Here is a 20,224-nt window from a genome sequence, read left to right as displayed (position 1 = left end):
ATAGCAGAGAGAGACAGGATGTTAGGAAGCAGCAGCCAAGGACCTCCCCACCCACTCATGCCTCCTCAGTTACAGGAGGAGGGAGAGAGTCCAGGAATAATATCCCCCAAACTGTAGCAAGGAGTGTTTGAAATTTCAGGCCTCCAGGCCATTGGGAATATTCTTTTTTAAAATTTTTACCAGTGGTAGAGCGCTTACCTAGGAAGCGCAAGGCCCTGGGTTCGGTCCCCAGCTCCGAAAAAAAAGAACCAAAAAAAAAATTTTTTTACAAATATTAAGGTGGACAGTCGAGGCACACACCTTTTGTCCCAGCACTTGGGAGGCAGAGGCCAGCAGATCTATGGAGTGAGTTTCAGCACATCCAGAGCTACACAGAGAAACCCTGTCTCAAAAAAACGGAAAGAACCAGCAGTGGTGGCACATACCTTTAGTCCCAGCCATTAGGAGGTAGAGGCAAGCAGATCTCTGTGAGTTCAAGGTCAACCTGGACTACAGAGTGAGTTCCAGGACAGCCAGGACTACATAGAAAGACCCTGTCTTGAAAAACAAAACAAAAGAAATTTAAGTATACTTTTTTTTTGGGGGGTTCTTTTTTTCGGAGCTGGGGACCGAACCCAGGGCCTTGCGCTTCCTAGGTAAGCGCTCTACCACTGAGCTAAATCCCCAGCCCCAATTTAAGTGTACTTTATGTGTTTGTGTTTTGCAATGTATATGTGTGTGTGTGTGTGTGTGTGTGTGTGTGTGTGTGTGTGTGTGTATGTATGTATGTATGTATGTATGTATGTATGTGCCTGGTGCACACAGAGCCAGAAGAGTGCACTGGATCCCCCGAAATGAAACTGGAGTTAGGTACAGTTGTAAGATAGCATGTAGGTGCTGGGAACAGAACCCAGGTTCTTCTAAAAGCAGCGCGCACTCCTAAGTGCCAGCCATCTTTCCAGTCACACATGTTTGTTGTTCTCCTCTCAAAGAACCACTCTTCCTTACAGGTTCTGCTACAGGAGCCTGGCCAGGAAGCTGTAAAAGCTACCCTATGGTAGAAGCTCCAAGATGTGACGTCCCACCATACTGTATGTGGAGCCACTGCCGTGCTCGTCGGGGACATAACCAACACCTCAGCTCTCATTATCACAAAGCACACAGAGAAATTTCACAGGAAGCCTAATGTCTCACTAATGGAAGCAGAGGCGGTGGTAGCCGTCAGTGGGCTTAATGGCAGGGTAATTTATTGTAGCTCCACTTAAGAGCTGACATATTGGAGCTATTGATTTTCCCAGGAAGATAGATACCAGGTGCCTGGGGTCAGGCAGGTCTGTGCCCCTGTAAGGGCAGAGTCCCACTCAGTCTCCCAGGGTCTGAGGCCTGACAGTGAGTGGGGACTGGTGGTGGGGAGGGGACAGTGGGCAGAGTGCTTTTCTGAGCCCAACCCCAAACATATCCCAGTTAGGAGCAGATGCTAGGACATATGCTTCAGCCCCAGCCTCTTCCAGGGTCCCCAAATGGAAGATAACTAAGATGGGGTGACAGGGGCTCTGCCTGGCCTTGTCCACCCACTAAGCGTGTTTGTCTACTGACCCAGAGACCCCAACCAGGCCTTATCAGAAACAAACACTAGAGTTCAACCCCTACCTACGAGACTCCTGGTCTGTCCTGAACATGGCTCACAATTCAACATGAAGGAAAAGTGAGGGATGGCCTCCTCACCATGCCCTCTAAGTCCCCAGACCCTCCCTCCATTAGCACTCTATGTCTGCCCTGTGAAAGCTTGTCCCCTTTTGCTTGGACTTAAGCAGCAGGCCCTTCTCTGGTTTCTCTGCTCAGGCCTCTCATTACTCTCGCCAGCCCCATAGGCCCTTCTCAGGGGCCTCTTCCCAGACAACCGTCTGCTCTGCTTTCTTCCCACTGTGGATAAATCTTCCACCCTAGCTCATGGTCTTCTCCATGACCTCTTGCCAGGCAGTGGAGAACACCAGAATTTCTCCAGGATAAGGACAAAGTCCTTCAAGACAGCCTTCTCTCAGCCAGCACGAGTGGGTGTGTCAGGACCTAAAGCTGTCCAAGACCTATTCCTCCAATCCAGATGCCTGCCACAGGCAAGGTGGGGAAGGTGTTGGTGGGGGGGAGGTGTAAAACCCAAGCACCAGGGAAGTGGCAGCCCTGGGGAGCGACCGCTGATCCCCTCTTGTAGGAGAGGGTCTCTCCACACATGGGAAACAGCTGAGGCTCTGGTGTTCTTTGGTTTCCTTGCATGTGTGGTTGTATACGTGTATGTATGATTGTGTGTTAGGGTGCATATGTAATGGGGTGTGGATGTATGTGGGGAAGGGTGCTTGTGAATGTGTGTACACATATATGTGGAGGCCAGAGGACAACTTTAGGTATGGTTTTTCAGGTACTATCTGTCTGTCTGTCTATCTGTCTATCTATCTATCTATCTATCTATCTATCTATCTATCTATCTATCTATCTATCGACACATGGTCTCTCTATGTAGCTTTGGCTATCTTGGAACTCAGTATGTAGACCAGGCTGGCCACAGACTCCCAGAGATCCACTTGCCTTTTCCTCCAAGCGCTAGAATTAAAGGCATGCGCCACCATACCCAGCCTTACCTTTTTATTTTCTGACAGTCGCTCACTAGTCTGAAACTCAAGAAGGTTAGGTTAGTTGGACCACAGGATCCTCCTGCCTCCGCCTTCCTAGAGCTAAGATTACAATCAAGTATTGCCACACCCAGCTCTTGGCTCTAGGTTTCTTGAGATAACTTAAGCTTGACCTCAACTAGGACATTGATACGGGGGTTTCCCATGCTGGGAGAACTGTCTATAAATTTCACAGCCAGCAACAGCATCCTACACACCCACCCGCTCCCATCCGGAGCCATGACTCTTACTATGGTTTTCCGGTTGTGTCGATGCTAAGCTGTGTGGCTTAGGTGGGATTTCCAAGAAGGGTTTGGAGTCCAGGGAAGCTTCACCAGCCCTGACGTTGAGGTATCCAATGACATTCCAGAGAACGCAAAGAAAAATGGGTCCTTTGTGTTCCCAGCTTCTGAAAATTCCCAGAATCCTTCACTCATGGCCCTTTCCCCATCTTCAAAGCCAGCAATCCAGCATCTTCTTCTTTTTTTTTTTTTTTTTTTTTTTTTTTTGGAGCTGGGGACTGAACCCAGGGCCTTGTGGTTGCTAGGCAAGCGCTCTACCACTAAGTCAAATCCCCAACCCCAATCCAGTATCTTCTAAATAGAGCATCTTCTAGTCTCTCTCTGACCTCCCATCTCTGCCTGACTTTGTATTGACCTCAAGGATTCTAGTTCCTTGATAGTGGCTGATTCACATTTGCTGAGACACACTGCCTGCCTCAGTTGGTCCATCTACATCCCCTGCCTCACATCCAGCTCTTCCAAAATTCATTTGGAAGAAGGATGACTTCTCCGGGGCAGAATTGTGACTCATTTCCTCCTCCTGAAGCACTCGACCTAAGGTTCAGAAAGCTCAAGGCTCGACCAGGTGAGCCGGTGGCAAGCTGTACTCACAGCCTCAGCACTTCTTCTATCACTAGGACCGGTCAGGGTGGGATGTGGGCCACAATCCACATGCCCTTCTGGGTACTCCCTGAGGCCCTAGCTATCCCTTCCCTGCCTGCCCAGCATGGTGCATCTGTAGACCTCTCAGGCCCATCTGTCAGTGTCATATCACTCAACCTGTCCCCATCCCTTTCCTGGGCCAGCATCCAGCAGTAGAAGGTGATGTGGCTTCAGCTTGGAGGAAGTGCAACCCCCCAGCCCCATACCTGGTCCTTCAGCAGGTCTGGGCTTTGGTGGGTGAGAAGGGAGCTAGCTGGCTGAGGCTGAAGCAGTGCTGCCCACAGCCAAGACTGGCCAGTGGTTTCAGACCTTGGAGTCTAACATGGTCAGACTGTAGGGTCAGAAGTAGGTAGAATCCAGAGCAGAATGGACACGCAAAACTGGGCCTAGCCAGGCACAGCAGAGGTCTCTTCTGGTTCTCACTGAGGATGTGGCCCAAGTTTCCTGCCCGAGAAGAGGTTGGTACAGGCGGCAGCTATGCCACCACCGTCCCCAAGCCTTCCAGTGTCCTGTCAGGCTTGGAGGTGACTAGGCCCCTTGATGTCTTCTCCAGGGCTCAGCTCCAAGCAGACAACCTAGTCCACAGTTGACAGTCACACCAGGGTTCCAAGCCTTGTTTGCAGGTTGCTCTGCCACGGGTTTCATATAGCTTAGTGTGAACTTGAACTTGCTAAGAATGACCTTGACGTTCAGAATCCCCTGCCTCCACCTCCTGGTGCCTACAGGGTACATAGGCATGCACTACCGTACTCAGTGTGTGTGGCCTTGGGGATCTAACCTTGAACTTTCAACATGCTGGGCAGTCGGCTACCAATCTTTGTACAACCCCAACTCGGCCCAACCCTTTGAGGTGCTCATCCTTAGGACTTAACTTCCTTTCTCTATGGCTTACTTGTCAGGTAGGGGTCCTGACTGCAGTGAGCAGGCATGAAGCATCTTTAGGGTTGGGTTCCCTAACCTCCTACCCTCCGGGAACCACGAACTCACTGAAGCCATCAAGTAAGGGCTCAGGGGGCAGGAAAAAGCTGAAGGTGATTGTGTCAGGTGACATATGCCTAGGCTGGAAGTTAGGGCTTCACTGGCTTGAAACCAAGGCGTTGTCCTTGTCTAAAGTGGGGGTGGTGCCTGGAGCAAAGAAGGACCCAGGGAAGGTAAGTGATACCCACATTCCTCTTATCCCCTTAGCCAGGTGAAGAGCTGGACTTAGAGACAATGGGCTAATGTTTTGAGCCTGAGGTACTGAAAGCCACGCTGGGAGGAGGCACTTTCCTGTCCTTAGAACTAACCACAGTAGCAGCAGCATCTGAAGACACTGGGGGCTCCTTGAGGGCAGCTGAGTGCTCTGAGGGCTCCATTCCTCCTGGAGGGCACCTGGATCGGCTAGAATAGTGCCCACCCCTAAATGCACCTCCACCCTAAACCACAGACTGAATGTATTTGGGAAAACTCTTTGTGGCTGTGACGAGTTAAGCTGAGGATGTGCTGGATTCGGGCAGCCCTAAATGCAATGGCGAACACCTCTGTAAGAGTTGCCAGCCAAGAGTTCCTGGCGGCGGGGACCGGGATAGCCAACGGCCTGTGGAGCAACATGCCCAAGTTTTATTGTGACTACTGTGATACGTATCTTACCCACGATTCTCCGTCTGTGAGGAAGACACACTGCAATGGTCGGAAACACAAAGAGAATGTAAAAGACTATTACCAGAAATGGATGGAAGAACAGGCCCAGAGCCTGATTGACAAAACAACGGCTGCATTTCAACAAGGAAAGATCCCTCCAGCTCCGTTCTCTGCTCCTCCGCCTGCAGGGGCCATGATCCCGCCTCCCCCCAGTCTCCCGGGTCCTCCTCGGCCTGGCATGATGCCTGCACCCCACATGGGAGGCCCTCCCATGATGCCAATGATGGGCCCCCCTCCTCCTGGGATGATGCCTGTGGGACCAGCTCCTGGGATGAGACCACCCATGGGAGGCCATATGCCCATGATGCCCGGGCCTCCAATGATGAGACCTCCCGCCCGCCCTATGATGGTGCCCACACGGCCTGGCATGACCCGGCCAGACAGATAAGAGCAGAAGCGCTCTTTATCCTTTTGTATTTCTTGTTGTTTCGCCAGGAGATCTTGGTGCTGACCCTGAGTGTTTCCTAGGTGCATGATGAGGAACTTCCCTTCCTAACAGAGAGAACGCTTCTGGAGGGAGAAGTGGTACAAAAAAGTGCGGTTTTCACTTACATTGTGAAATGTGAAAATAAAGTCGTCAGCTCTTTAAAAAAAAAAAAAAAAAGAGTTGCCAGCCAAGCAGGGCGCTGCATGCCTGCAAGGCAAGCACTCGGATGGCCACCAGTCTGACCCCACCAGTGTAGGCTACACAGCAAGACCCTGTCCCAAGGTTAAAAAGAAAAAGTGAAAGCCCAAATGAAGATGACAGCATCGATGGCTATGACAGGCTCAAGACAAACACCAAGCGGCTGGCGGGACCCCAGACACCAGCCTCACTGGTATCTCAGTTTTGACTCTGGTCTCCAGGAGGGCAGAGGATGCAATAACTGTTTTAAAACCACCCAGTTTGGGATCAGTGATTAAGGAAGCCAGAGGAAGCTATACCACCAGAAAGGCAGAGGGCCCGAGAAGGAGAGGAACCCCGCCCCCAACTCCATTTAGGCTTCCAACCAGGGAAGGTACGTGTCCTGTCTTCACCCCAGCAAGGATGCTGAGCGATTGGTTCAATCAGAATGACTGCAAGTATAGCTGGGTCTCAGGGCAAGTGGGTGGCAGCTATCACATGAGAGTCCATCCCACAGTCCTTACTGGGCTGGTTGACATGGTTATGGTTAATCTTAGCTGAACAAGGGCTCAGAGGCTAGAGGGGCTTGGTAGGGGTTACAAAGGCTGCCAGTGTTAGCACCCATCCTGGACCTACTAAGTGGCTGCATAGCCTTAGCTCTCCGCTTGCCCCAGATCCTGTTGCTTGCAGAGGAGGGTTTATAGCATGCGCTGCAGGCAGGATGTCCTCTGGAGAGGCGTACTCCAGAACTCAAAATAGCATGAAATTTAATTTTCCGCCTATTTGGCAAAGCTTGGATGGGGCCCCAATCAGCAGTACAGATAAGGGTCCTCGGGTCCAGGGTGTGGGCCAGCTGGGCCTGAGGCAAACACTCCATGGTCCCCCGGCAGGCTGCCTGCAGGTGAGGCAGTCTGCGGGTACTCCCCCCATGCGGCTCTGGTTGCTGGGCGCTAAAACAAACGGGCTCTGTTTGCCCAGTCTGTGATGACAATGCCGTTGCCAAATATTTGCCAGCCTCAGGCAGTTGTGGAGCTCAGCTATAAATGCTTGCGCCCCAGGTGGAGGAGAGCCTGCTGAGAGAGCCCTGCAGTCCCAGTCAGGTAGGAGCCTGGGTGAATGGGTGGTCGCACCACTGGGTGTTGGGGAGGTCCCTCTCAGAGGGAATATGCCTGCATTAAGTTCTCCACTAGCAGTCATCCTCAAAGACTAGTGTCAGGACTACTGGACACCTCCTAAGACAGAAGGATCCAGCAATAGAGGACATTGAAGTGGCCAGATCTACTTCCCAAACCCAGGGTTTCAGGATAGCAGAAAGGGGCTGTGCAGTTTGACCCTGAGCAGATCTGACCAAGGGGCCACTCACACCTAGGCATCTCAGGTAGAGATTGTCTTCTGATACACATTGTTGGATATCTGCTCTCCCCCTTCCTCTGTGAAGGAGTCTGGTGGCTCTAGAAATGAGATCTACTGTAGGGTCACTAGCCAGGAGGAGAGAGAGCTACATCTAGGCTCCAAGTGAGAACACCCCTCTCCCTTCCCCTCTCTCTGTTTCTCTCTCTCTCTCTCTCTCTCTCTCTCTCTCTCTCTCTCTCTCTCTCTCTCTGCCTCTTTTTCTCTCTTCTTTCTCTCTCTGCCTCTCTTCTTCCTTCCTTTCTTCCTTTCTTCCTTCCTTTCTTTCTTCCTTTCTTTCTTTCTTTCTTTCTTTCTTTCTTTCTTTCTTTCTTTCTTTCTTTCTTTCTCTCTTCAGTTTTTCTAGACACAATTTCTCTGTGTGGCCCTGGCTGTCCTGGTGGTACTCAGATTGTAGATCAGGCTGGTCTCGAATTCAGAGATCTGCCTGCCTCTGCTTCTGCCTCCTGAGTACTGAGATTCAAGGCATACACTACCACATCTGGATCCAGCTTACGTCTGGCTCGACACTCGTTTCTTTAAAAATCAAGAATTACTACCCAAGAGTGGCGGCACATGCCTTTAATCCCAGCACTCTAGAGGCAGGGACAAGCAAACTTCTGTTGAGTTTGAAGCCAGTTTACATATCAAGTTCTAGTATAGGTCCTATCTCAAAACAAAACAAGGAAAAAGAAGAAAGAAACCCCAGCAATTGCACCTCTTCAAAGAGAAGCCCTGGAGTTGTGGCTGTAACTGTAGCTAGACAGGAACCAGACCTTTGTCTGTCATAGCCCCGAAGCTCCCCATGGCATTTGCCAGGTTGCTGGGCCTGTCAAAGTAGGTTCTGGTCCTGTCACCACAGTGGTCCAGGCTGGGACAGGGTAGACACCTTGTCCAGTGCCTGTCCCTTCCTGTCTTGAGTGGTACTGAACTCTAGGACTTCTGCCTCTGGCCCTACCCTGTAATCACAACTGTGGTGGTTCTCATGGTTCTGTCTGGTTCCCCTGTATTCAATGGATCCACCCTACATGAGAGGATCCTGTACATCTCTCTAAGCCAGGCCCTCTTTGAGCTCAGGAAGCCCAGGGATGGAGAGAGCAAAGAACTAAAGCACCATTTGGGGCCATACATCCAGGCTGGCTCTAGTGGGCACTGCCAGCCCTAACTTGCTAATCTACCCTCTTGCTTCTCTCCTAGCTCCAGAGACCCCCCCAAAATTTTGGGGACCTCCACAAGATGGCTGCTGGAGTGATACGATCTGTCTGTGGCTTCCGGCTACCCCTACCATCACACAAGTCCTTCCTGTTCACAGACCTGGAGGCTACAGAAACTTCTGAAGAGGAGGAGGGAGAGGAAGAAGAGGAGGAAGAAGAGGAGGAGGAAGAAGAAGAGGGAGACCAAGACCTGCAAGGTGAGGGGTCACAGGGCTGCAGCCCAGACTCTCAGAGCTCAGGAGTGGTCCCTCAGGGTCCCAGCAGCCCTGAGACCCCAGTGCAGCTGCTGCGCTTCTCAGAGCTCATCAGTGGTGACATTCAGCGGTACTTTGGACGCAAGGACACAGGGCAAGACCCAGATGCCCAAGACATCTATGCTGATAGCCAAGCAGCCAGCTGTTCTGCCCGGGATCTGTACTATGCTGATCTGGTATGCCTGGCCCAGGATGGGCCCCCAGAGGATGAGGCGGCGGCTGAGCTCAGGATGCATTCACCTGGGGTGCCTGAGGGTCAGGTGCACAGGCTGGGCCACAGAGGAGACAGGGTGCCACCACTGGGCCCCCTGGCTGAGCTCTTTGATTATGGCCTTCGGCAGTTCTCTAGGCCCAGAGTATCAGCTTGCCGAAGACTGAGGCTGGAGCGGAAGTATAGCCACATTACCCCCATGACCCAAAGAAAATTGCCTCCATCCTTCTGGAAGGAGCCTGTACCCAACCCACTAGGCCTACTGCATCCGGGCACACCAGATTTTAGTGATCTGCTGGCCAGCTGGTCTGCTGAGGGTGGCTCTGAGCTGCAGAGTGGAGGCACCCAAGTTCTGGAGGGGACACAGCTGGCCGAGATCTAGTGAGTAGGTGAGTCAGGAGTGTGCTGGGGCAGCAATGGCCTTTTCTACCTTCAGAACAACCAAGCACCTCCTTCTGTAGCACAGGTCCTGCCCTACCTAGTAGGTCTATCTAAGTAGTCATGCAGTTACCTCTCCCTCAAGAGGAGAACAGGCCCAAGAGGATTTGAACTTATCCCAAGTGTCTGGAACTGTTGCCACCAGCACTGAAAAAGACAGAGAGACAGGGAGACAGAGAGAGACAGAGACAGAGACACAGAGAGACAGAGAGAGAAGAGAGAGACAGAGAGAGTCAGAGAGAGACAGAGCATGTAAGCTTACCCAGACCTGCCACACCTGACTACCAGCTCTCCGGGGACCCCACTATACACAGCAGGCTTCAGGACTCTGTCCTCAGGAAGTGAATGGAACTCAGGCAAGAACTATGAACCAACCTCTTGTACACCCTTGCCCTTTGTTACCAGGCTAGCCCCAAGATTCAAGTCAGTGGCAAAGAGCAACTAGTTGGGTTGGACTAAAACCAGGCCAGCCCTCTCCGTCTCTGTAGGGCCAGCTGCATGCAGAGTTCAGGTTTTCTTGAGAGGCTAGAAGAGGGACACTGCCTGATCACACAGAGACACAGATTCTCACTCTCCTGATTCGTGCTCACAAGTGGCTTCCTCAGCACTTAGTGGGTAGGTGTGCAGGGCTGAGGGTGTCTGAGGACCCTGTATCCTCATTCTTCACATTTGTCCTCACAGCAGCAGGGACGTATCCTGACAAGTGTGGCCTGGGTGCCCCTGCACAGAACTCCCACTGGACGTGATAGTCTGGCCTTGCATAAGGCGGGGAAGGAGGGGGTTCTTCAACGTCTAATAACTTGGGCCTTCTGGGTTTCCCTCTCACTACTTGACACCCTTGTCAGGCCTGTGAGTCGTAGAGAAGCCATCCCAGCAGACGACAGGAGACTCTGACTCCAACAGGTACAAGAACTGGCATGTTTATTTCTGGAACATAGTCAGAGATGTGACCTTGATGCAGGCCTACACTGGGTCATTGCCGAGTTCACTCCGGGCCTTTTCTGGGTCACCAAGTTCAAGAGGACTGTCTTCCAATGAAGCCACCTGCCCAGAGACATAACTCATACACAACATCCCCCCACCCCCCGTGGCTGTGTTGCTACCCTTGGGAGACCCCGGCTCTCAGCTGCCCACCTCACAGCTTGGTACACTCCCCAGGAGTTCACAGGGACCAGCTCGCCAAGGGCTACGTCCTTGATGAAGAACCGCTGCCTCACCAGGGACATGAATACTCGCTTGCTGCCCAGTGTCAGAGGCCAGGGACCCTCCTCACTCCACAGATGCAGCATGCTCTCACGCAGGGTGGCAATCTCCTCTGTGCGCTGCAAGTGCAGAGGTAACGGTGCTAAGAGGACCCACGGGGAACAAGGACAGAGAAATGGGAATTGGATGACAGAAGTGGGTGGCAGATGTGTACGTGTGGGGATGTCTTCTATAGAGGCAGCCTGACGGGAGGTCCTCACCTCCAGGAAACATTGTTCAGCACCACCCAGCTAATGTATCCTGGGGCCCTGTAGAGATGGGAACAGACAGGGCTTGGGGCAGGCTGGCAGAGGGTGAGGGGGTCAGTGGTTCTCCCAGAGTTTTCTCTCACCAGCTTGGTCTCATTATTAAACTTCAGGTTCTGGATGGTTTTGTTGGCCTGAAGGCTGTTCTCCAACTTTATCATTTGCTTCTGAAACTAAACACAGTTCTGGTCATAGTCAGACATGGACTGCTGATGTCCAAATGTACCCACTGGCATAGAAACGCTGAGGGCCTGGAGTACAAGGAGGCAGACAGACCCAGGGGGCTTCCTGGGGCCCAAGGGATACCGTGGCCAGCTGGCCCTGGATCTCTGCAATCTTCCGTCCAGGGTTCTCCTCTTTCAGAAGCTGCACAGACATCAGCAGGGCAGCCAGCTCCTGTCGCACAGTCTCAACCTCAAACTCCCTGTGGGTACCAGGGACTGATTATAGGGGCTTCAGAGCCCAAGGAAGAAGGCTCAGTTCAGAGCTAAGACTCCCGAGACTATCACAGGGCTAAACTTGAGGGTGCAGGCTATTCCAGAGGAGGTAGAGCCCAGGGTAGGACTAGCTGGGGATGGGGCAACCATAAGGGCAGAGGCGTAGGGGTTGGAAGGACTAGTAAAGATCAGGAAGGTCAGAAGAGTTTCTCTACTTCCCAGAGGCCTGGGTGGCTTCGAACCCTCACCTGGCCTTGCCCTCAGCAGAGATCTTCACATCCACATCACTCTTGTAAAGAACACACTTGTTGGAGACACTTTCTATCTGAAATGTGGAATATGTAGGAGCTCAAGGTGACTTACCACAGCCATCAGGGAGCCCCAGGACAGCTCAAGCCCAGCCAGACATAGAACCTCAAGGCGAGTGGTAACTCTAGCCTCGCCCACCTGCTGGGGGAGGCTGCTCACTCTCTCCTGCACCTCCTGCAAGTGAGCTGAGACTTCTGTCAGCCACTGGGCCAGGTCCTGCAGGGACTCCCTCTCCACACCTTCCCATGCGGCCTGTGCCTGCAATTTCAACATCGAGTGAGGGATGGAAGAGGGGTGGGTAGACAGGGCCTGCTGAAGCCAGGAGGCAGAGTATTTGACCCTAGAGCATGTTCATACAAAGCATGCAGATTGCCCGGAGAGCCTGGCCAGACCCTGCAGAAGACAGATATTCCAGATTCATGACAGCTGGGGTGGTCTTCCCAGGGTCATCCAGCTGAGCAGAAATATGCCCTTGAGGAACTGGCAGTTGTCCCTGACGGGAATAGAGAAAAACAGATTGGCCACACTGCAAGAGGGTACAGATGTTGTGGTCTGTGGGCCCTGTTGGCAGCTGCTCTGGCCATATATACCCAGAAAGGATGTAGAGCCAGCCGAGTCGGGGGATCCACCTGCCACGCCAGAGAGTGTGTTCACAACAGCTACAAAAGAGAACGGCTTCTTGTGTCTGTCAGCAGAGGAGAGAGTATGCAAAACACGGCCTGTCCCCGTGTGGGAACATGATTCAGCCACCAAGGAATGAAGCGTGAATTCACACAACAGGGAGGCAGGCAGCTCAGGAGAGAAGCCCGGGAGGAAAGGCTTATGCTGGGATGGAGTGTCTATGCACACACCAGAGCTAGATGGAGAAGGAGGAGGACTGCTGGGCTCTGGGATTCTATCTGACGTAAAGAGAAAGTTCTGGAGCCGGCTTGGAGAGTTTCTCGTGTGGAAAGTGCTGGGTTTTAGTTAGGGTTAGTGTTGAGCTCATAATTTTCCTGCCCCAGCCTCCTGAGGTTGGGATCACACTGAGTATCAGGCCAGCCTAAGCTACATAGCAAGAGCCTCTCTTAAAACAAAACAATAGTGAAAAAATAATAATAGCAGGATGAAGAGATGACTTAGCAGTTCAGAGCACTGGCTGCTCTTCCAGAGGACTGGAGTTTGGGTTCCTGTACCCAGGTTGGGTGGCTCACAGCCATCTGTGATTTCAGCCTATCTGAGCACTTACACACATGTACATAAGTAAAAAAGTACATAAAAGAAACTCAAGGGGGCTGGAGAGACGGTTCAGTGGTTAAGAGCACTGGCTGCTCTTCCAGTGGTCCTGAGTTCAATTCCCAGCAACCACATGGTGGCTCACAGCCATCTGTAATGGGATCCAATGCCCTCTGCTGGTGTGTCTGAAGACAGCTGCAGTGTACTCATATAAATAAAACTAATTAATTAAAAAAAAAAGAAACTCAAATAAAATAAAATACATAACCAAAAAAAAAAAAACCACCATTAAACTATATGCTTTAAAAGGTGATGAGGGAAGGGGGCTGCTTTTTCAAGACAGCCTTGCTCTATGTAACAGTCCTGGCTGTCCTGGAACTCGTTCTGTAGACCAGGCAGGCCTTGAACTACAGACATCTGCCTGCCTCTGCCTCCTGAACTGGTATTAAAGTAAGGTACTACCATACCCACTGAATGGTGAATTGGAGAGAGAGAGGGGGGGGAGGGAGAAAGAAAACAGAGAGAGTGGGGAAGGGAAGAGAAAAAGGAAGAGTGTGTTAGGGGCCAAGGGCCTGTAGGAGCCACCCTGCCTGATTCAGAGACCAGGTCTCTTCCGTGGCTCCATCCTGTATTGCCCTTCCTTGCGGGTCTGTCCTTCTCACCTGGAACAACTTCAGGCCTAGTGTTTGCTCCTGCAGATCTAGCCTCCAACTCAGAGCTAGACAGTGGTCACTCAGGTCCTTTAGCTGCTGGTCCAGCCCTGCCACTGACCCCTCTAGGACCTGGCTCTTCTCTTGGAGCTGCATGGGACAACATAGAGTCAGGGAGGCTCTGCTAGATCCCTGCTGACCACCACCTCACTCAGCCCCTTACCAGCTCCAGTGCATCCTGTGTTTCCTGCTGGGCTAGCTTGCCAGCCATCTGTACAGCCTCCAGGTTCTCATGGACATATGAAGCCAACTCCTCAGCCTGGGTCTCCTCCAAGCTCACCTTGGCCTCCCTGTGTATTGATACCCAAACTGGCCCTTAGCACTGGCTAGGGAGGGGGGTTCTGCTTGCCAGCTCTGGGACCTTCTAGGTAATCAGATGGACCAGAGGAGGGGGTGCTACCAGGAAGGGAGTGCGAGAGTCAGGGTGGAGAAGGAACAGCAGCTCTAGCAGAGGGTTGCTGTCCTATCCTGACATGTCCAACTAGTCAGTGCCTAACCAACAGCTGCAGGGGTTGAGGGAGTTGGGGCATTCCCCAGCTGAGCTCAGCCAGTGGTTAGCTGAGGGAGGAACTGACATGACACCCACCGGGCCTTCTGCTCAGCCATCAGGACTCGATTCAGTGACACCTGGTTCTGTTGCACAAACTTGGTCAGATAGACCACAGCTTTGTCTAGGCCCCGGCACTGTTCCAGCAGGTGACCCTCCTCTTCCTGCTGTGGCAGAAGTGACCCTGAGCCTTGGTGACTATCCCATCTCCCACCCCGCCTGGTCACCCAGGCCCACCTCACGCTGTGCCCGCAAGACCCGTAAGCTCTCCTCCGTCAGCTCATGCAGCTTCTGCCAGCGGGTTTCCAGTTCCTCTCGCAGGCTGCTTTCTGCCGACAGCCGTGCAGTCTCGGAGGATTTCATTCTCTGTGGAGACAGCACTAGCTGCTGTGAATTTTTTTTTTTCTTTTTTTCGGAGCTGGGGACCGAACCCAGGGCCTTGCGCTTGCTAGGCAAGTGCTCTACCGCTGAGCTAAATCCCCAACCCCATGAATTTTTTTTTTTTATTCTTTTTTTTTCGGAGCTGGGGACTGAACCCAGGGCCTTGCGCTTGCTAGGCAAGTGCTCTACCACTGAGCCAAATCCCTAACCCTGCTGCTGTGAATTTTAAAGAAGTAATTATTTTTATTTTAGGCGCGTCCATGCTTTGGCCACATGTATGTCTGTGTGAGGGTGTTAGAGCCCCTGGAACTGGAGTTACAGGCAGTTGTGAGCTGCTATGAGGGTGCCGGGAATGAAACTGGATCCTCTGGAAGAGCGGCCGGTGCTCTAACCACTGAGCAACCTCTCCAGTCCAACAGCTATAAATCTGTGGCTCACTTGGACAACCCATGAGGATGCTCGGCCCCACCTGGACCCTCACCTGCTCCAAGACCATGAAAGTCTTCTGCAGAAAACCACATAGTTTAGCCTCTCTCTTGAGGAAGCGGAGGCTTATCTCCTCGTTGAGTTTCATCATCTGGGCCTGTGAGGGACCACAGAGTCACCTGAAGCTTCCCTGCCAGACATCCCACCCTGCCTGGTGTATCCATTTCCTCACCCGGGTCTCATACCCTCCTCCTCCCACTCCCTGCCATGTTCCCAACCCCTGCATAGCCAGGCTGCATGCACTGGGCAGGAATGAAGGTAGGGCAGATAGGAGCCACTGTCCCCCCCGAACACTAGATCATGGGCCAGGAAGGACCTAAAGATCAAGGTCACAGGGGCCTAGACAATTCAGAGCACATCCAGAGCCTCAGCGGTATCCGGGAAAGGTTGTTCAGTGGGCACGGAATTCCACACTGAGCTGGAGCCTCAGTAAGAGAAGCTGGTGTGAAGACACCCTATCCGGTATGTGAGAACATCCCCGCATGTGTGGGAACACCCATGCATGGCCTTATCAAGGGTGTGGGTGGGAAAACTAGTTGTAACGCTTGGGCTTTGCCTCCTCCCCATGCTGGGCACAGGACAGAGGTTCCAGGCCCATCCCCCATACACTGTAGTAAGGCTGTCTCCTTTGAGTCTTGACATAGCCAGTGCCATTCTGCAGTTGAGCAGCTGTGGTGACCTGTGGAGATCTTGGTTTGCAGTCATGACAATGAGAAACAGCTCTGAGCAGATAACTGTCTATGGGAATGGGGCTTACAGTCCCTCTGGGAGTGGGGGGAGAGTTATAGACCTTTCCCTGCCATTACAACCAAAGTATAAGAGGTAAAATACTGATGGTGGGGCCATGGGGGCTTTTAGGTTTGCCCCCGCCTGTCTTGCCCATGCTATCCTGTAAGAAGCCCCAGTAAACTCATTTGTTTGCTAAACTGGACTTGGACTCTTTCTTGACGCCTGCTGGCTCCTTCACTATTTGGGGTGAACGTTTCCCTTATGTCTCCCCAGGAATGTCAGGATTTGACAAATCTGGACGTTGTGGCATGTGACTGTAATTCCCGTACTCAGGAGTTTGAGGTGAGCCAGGCTTCACAGGGAGACTGTTGTACCTCCCTGTATACCAAATAAAACCTGCAAGAAACCTACCTCGTAGCATTCACCTGCCTAGCACCTTCTCTGTGGCCACAGGACTCTCCTGACAACAGGCCCAGCTCTCAGGCTCTGACAAAGAGCCAGGCCTGGGCTGTCATCTGGGTGAAGTTCATCGGAGCCACTGCTGACCTCCCTCCCCTGCAGGAGGGAAGCCTAAAACAGGGATGGCTACATTTTATTTTATTTTATTTTTATTTTTTTCAGAGCTGGGGACCGAACTCAGAGCTAGGCAAGCGCTCTACCACTGAGCTAAATCCCCAACCCCCGCTACATTTTATTTTTAAGATAGGATCTCATATATGGCCCAGGCTGGCTTCACACCTGTAGTGCCACTACGCTCAGATTTATGGGTGCTGGAGATTGAACCCAGAACTTTGTGCATACTAGGCCAGCAATCCATGAACTGAGCCAGACACCCTCCCTCGGCCACTTTTTCTGAAAGGCCAGGATGCAAACATTTCAAGCTCCCAGGGTCTTCCTTGAAGCCTCCCAACTCTTTTTTTTTTTTTTTTCTTTTTCTTTTTTTCGGAGCTGGGGACTGAACCCAGGGCCTTGCGTTTGCTAGGCAAGTGCTCTACCACTGAGCTAAATCCCCAATCCCGAAGCCTCCCAACTCTTACTCAAAGTAGCAACTCTCACTATGTTACACAAATGTTCATGGCTCTGTGCAATAAAACTTTATTGTAAAAACAGGCAGTGGCATGTAAAGTCCTGACCCTGACGTTAAAGAACTCAAAGGGCCTGATTAGAGTAGCTTCCTCCATGCCTAGCATGTGAGGGGTGGTCAGCCCAAAGCTTCTGTGTGCTTAATGATGCCAATGCATTAACTTCCCAGCAGCCATGAGGCGAATGCCACTACTTCTGGGCAGCAGAATCATGATGGGTCAGCTGAAGTACCCAGTATTTCATGCCCACCCTGTCCTCTGAGGAGCCTGGACACAGAGCAGCAGCTATAGCTCCTGGTCTCCATTTATAGAGCCAAAAAGCTGGGTGGCAGGCATGTGTAACCATCTCTAAGCTCCATGTAGAAGCAGAGGCTCGCTCTATCTATCATCCATCTATCTATCTATCTATCTATCTATCTATCTATCTATCTATCTATCTATCTATCTATCTATCCATCCATCCATCCATCCATCCATCCATCTATCTAATCTATCTTTTTTCAAGCCAGGGTTTCTCTGTGTACCTGTAGCTGCCCTGGAACCAGTTCTGTAGACCAGGCTGACCTTGAACTGAGAGATCCACCTGCCTCTGCCTCCTGCGTGCTGGAATGAAAGGCTTGTGCCACCACCACTCCACGCAGAGGCCCCTCTGAGGGGTCCCAAGTGGAAGGAGAACACGCTGCCTTGGGAATCTGTGATTTCTGCTTGAGAGAAATGCTGAAACTGAAAAGAGCTGCAGAAGGGGCTTCAGGCCCAGATGTTCCTTTTCTGTTAGTTCAACTGAAACAGTCAGCCCCCTGCCCATGCCTTCTGTTCCCCAAACCTGCAACAACAGGGCACTTGGCACATGGCTGTGACAGCAGGATTGAGTTTTCAGTGCCTAAGACGGCAGCTGTCAGTGAGTGGGCAATGCAGCTGGGATGAGAGGCGACCACGTCAGACAGGGTAGGGCTATCGTGTACACTCAAGCAGCTGCAGCAAGAGGGACACATTGAGGACATGGCCATAGGTTTCCTTCTCAGAGCCCTGTTGATGACTCCTGCCTTAGCTAGGCCTGCCTTTCCAGGAGGTACCTGCATCTTGGCCGACTCAAGGTCCACCTTCTGGCTGGTGTCCTCTTGGTTTTTCTGCAATGCGCTGCAGGCTGCTTCTCGGCCCTGCTCCTCTTGGCTCAGCATGGCAGTCAGGTTGGTCAGCCTAGAGGCAGTAGGTGTGGTAAAACCAACTCAGCTAGGGAACCATAAGCAAACTGGTGGGCTTTAGGGTCCTAGGTCCTTCTCAGGCTGGGGTACACATCCGGCCCAGGTGACACATGGAAGCAAGCCTTGGGGTCCCCAGTGAGGGCAAGGCACTAGATCAAAGAGCAGGCGGGTGGGGCCCCCCAGAAGTCAGAAGTGCAGCACTCACATTAGAGGATGCTCCCCAAGGGGCGCTGGGGGCTCAGGGAAGGAAGACCCCAGTGTTGCACAGGCCTGAGATTTCCAGAGTTGGCCCACCTGAGGTTTATCTCCTGCTCAGCATGTCTCCGCTCTGAGTCCTGTAGAGCCTGTTTCCTCCTGATGTGTGTCAAAGCCTCTCGGACCTCCACAAGCCTGGTGGAAGGAGTTGCCCTGCTGGCCCCAGAGCAGTTAGGCAGCATCTATTGGGGCAGGGCATGGGGCCGTGCAACCAGTCTCCCACCACTTGTACAGCCTGCCCCAGTGTGTGCACAGCCGACCTGACCTGCACCATTATAGGTACTGTCTACTTAAACAAGACACATGTGGGCCTTAATGCCAGCTACTGCAGGGCATTAACAGCATGGGCCCCAGCCCTTCCCCCTGAAGCGTGTACTTGTCTGTCTGTCTGTCTCTGTGTCTGTCTCTCTCTGTACCTTTTATCCAGGGCTTGCATCTGGTCCTGGCTCTGGGGCCCAGACAACTGCAAAGAGGAGGAAATATGGGCTCAGTAGGCTGAATCTATCTACCAGGTCGCTGCAGCACAGATGCAGGACATGTCGGAGTCACAGCTTGAAATGACTGGGGTCAGTAGGGTCAGGATCCAGGAAAGTGTCCCAAGCATCAGGAAAGGGGTGGCTCTTTTGTATTTGCCATGCCACTCAACGACTCACCTCTAGTTCCTCCTTCTCTGGGCTCCAGGCTGCCTGCTGCACCTCTTGCCTCAGCTGGCGCAGCTCTGAGGCCTGCATCTGCACTCGGGCATGGACCTGCAACAGCTCTTGAAGCAGGCCCAATGTGGCATGCTCACAGCGCTCCTTGTGTCCCCTCAGGCGAACCACCTCAGCCTGCAGCTCAGCTACCCTGATTAGGGCCAGAGCAGGTGGGTCAAGCTGTGCTTTTCCTGGAGGTAACTCGATCACAGTACGCCATCTCCCTTACCCCACATGGCCTTCCTCATACTCTGCAAGGCTCACCACTGCTCCAGCTGTTTCCATTGCTTAGGGGTGTCCTGTTCAGGGACCAAGGAGTTGGACACCAGTCCACTGCACTCATATTTCTCCAAGCTTTCGGTACTCGAGGGCTCGTGACTGGCTAGGCCTTCTGTTAAGAGAAGCTCCAGGTCCTCGAGGGTGACAGTGCTCAGTTGTGGAGGCGAAAGCCCGAGTGAGGGGCCATCAGCTGGCTCTGGAAGGAGGCACCTTGGGAGCTCGTGCACAAGGACAGTACATCTGTGATGGTGCTTGCTGTCACCTGACCTCAGAGACTCATCCTGCTGAATCACACAGATCAGCCCTTCCGGGGGTCCAGGTAAGAGGGGTTGAGGGTCCCGGGGGAGGACACGCAGTACTAGGACAACCTAGCCAGCTCCATCAGAACCTGTGAGGTTTAAAAGCAGGACTACTCTGTATATCCCTTCTCTCTACTCACCTGACATGGTTTCACCAGCAGCCACACCTGTTGTTCAGGTAATGATGTCAGTGGCCCTATGGTGACCCAAGGCTGAACACCAGGCCGGGGTAGCCGAGTGGTTGGCTGGAGAGAAGCCAGTAATCCAGGCCAGAAAGCTGCAGGAACTGGGATCATTGAGGGGAGAAGAGAAGGCTTTGGGCCACAGAGGAGGCCAGGATTTAGGAAAGGCTGTGGGACTCAGGAAAGTAAGGCTCAAGAAGGAAGGTCTGGATCTTGGGGAGAAGACAAGGGAGTGGAGACTGAATCTTCGGGAGAAGATGAGTCAGGAGGAGAGGCTGTGGACCTGAGAGTAGTGGAGGTATGAGGTAGCGGCTCCTGCCCTTCCACCTTGCCTCTTTAGTGGATCCCGAGGAGGCAGGTACAGCTGAGTTATTCTGGGAATCTTTTTCTCACCAGAACCCTATGGCTTCATGGCCAACTGCCAATGGAACTTGAGCTCTCATCTGCCCTGTCCTGTGGACTCCCTAACTTCTGGTCCCCAGAAGGATTTGGGGGGGGACAATGAAGCATGCCCCTTGCTGGAAAGCCTCCTCTG

General features: G+C 52.5%; 2 protein-coding genes and 1 pseudogene across 2 annotated transcripts; 2 read left to right on the top strand and 1 right to left on the bottom strand.

Annotated features, from left to right (window-relative positions):
* Snrpc-ps3 (small nuclear ribonucleoprotein polypeptide C, pseudogene 3) lies at positions 5,128 to 5,853 on the top strand (annotated as a pseudogene).
* On the top strand, positions 6,900 to 9,678 carry Percc1 (proline and glutamate rich with coiled coil 1). Its single transcript, NM_001399460.1, has 2 exons — positions 6,900 to 6,970; positions 8,457 to 9,678. Exon 2 carries the CDS (start codon positions 8,496 to 8,498, stop codon positions 9,318 to 9,320), a length of 825 nt encoding a protein of 274 aa, NP_001386389.1. The 5' UTR covers positions 6,900 to 6,970; positions 8,457 to 8,495; the 3' UTR covers positions 9,321 to 9,678.
* A 602-nt stretch (positions 9,679 to 10,280) lies between these two features.
* Ccdc154 (coiled-coil domain containing 154) lies at positions 10,281 to 20,100 on the bottom strand. The gene is given in 18 exon segments (XM_017597601.3): positions 10,281 to 10,332; positions 10,335 to 10,420; positions 10,511 to 10,698; positions 10,971 to 11,057; positions 11,191 to 11,308; positions 11,570 to 11,646; positions 11,769 to 11,888; positions 13,508 to 13,645; positions 13,719 to 13,845; positions 14,142 to 14,266; positions 14,340 to 14,468; positions 14,965 to 15,066; positions 17,854 to 17,977; positions 18,277 to 18,372; positions 18,654 to 18,700; positions 18,891 to 19,080; positions 19,194 to 19,404; positions 19,648 to 20,100. Coding segments are annotated over 18 exon segments (2,007 nt in total). The 5' UTR covers positions 19,655 to 20,100; the 3' UTR covers positions 10,281 to 10,297.
* Between the last annotated feature and the right edge of the window lie 124 nt (positions 20,101 to 20,224).

This window comes from Rattus norvegicus, chromosome 10, assembly GCF_036323735.1.
Source record: "Rattus norvegicus strain BN/NHsdMcwi chromosome 10, GRCr8, whole genome shotgun sequence".
Classification (NCBI taxonomy): Eukaryota; Metazoa; Chordata; class Mammalia; order Rodentia; family Muridae; genus Rattus; species Rattus norvegicus.
The sequence above is the reverse complement of the archived record's forward strand: the minus strand, read 5'-3'. Positions and strand labels throughout refer to the sequence as shown.

Bases quoted from the DNA above. Each gene is read 5' to 3' on its own strand.
- Percc1 (NM_001399460.1), top strand. From the start codon at position 8,496: ATGGCTGCTGGAGTGATACGATCTGTCTGTGGCTTCCGGCTACCCCTA.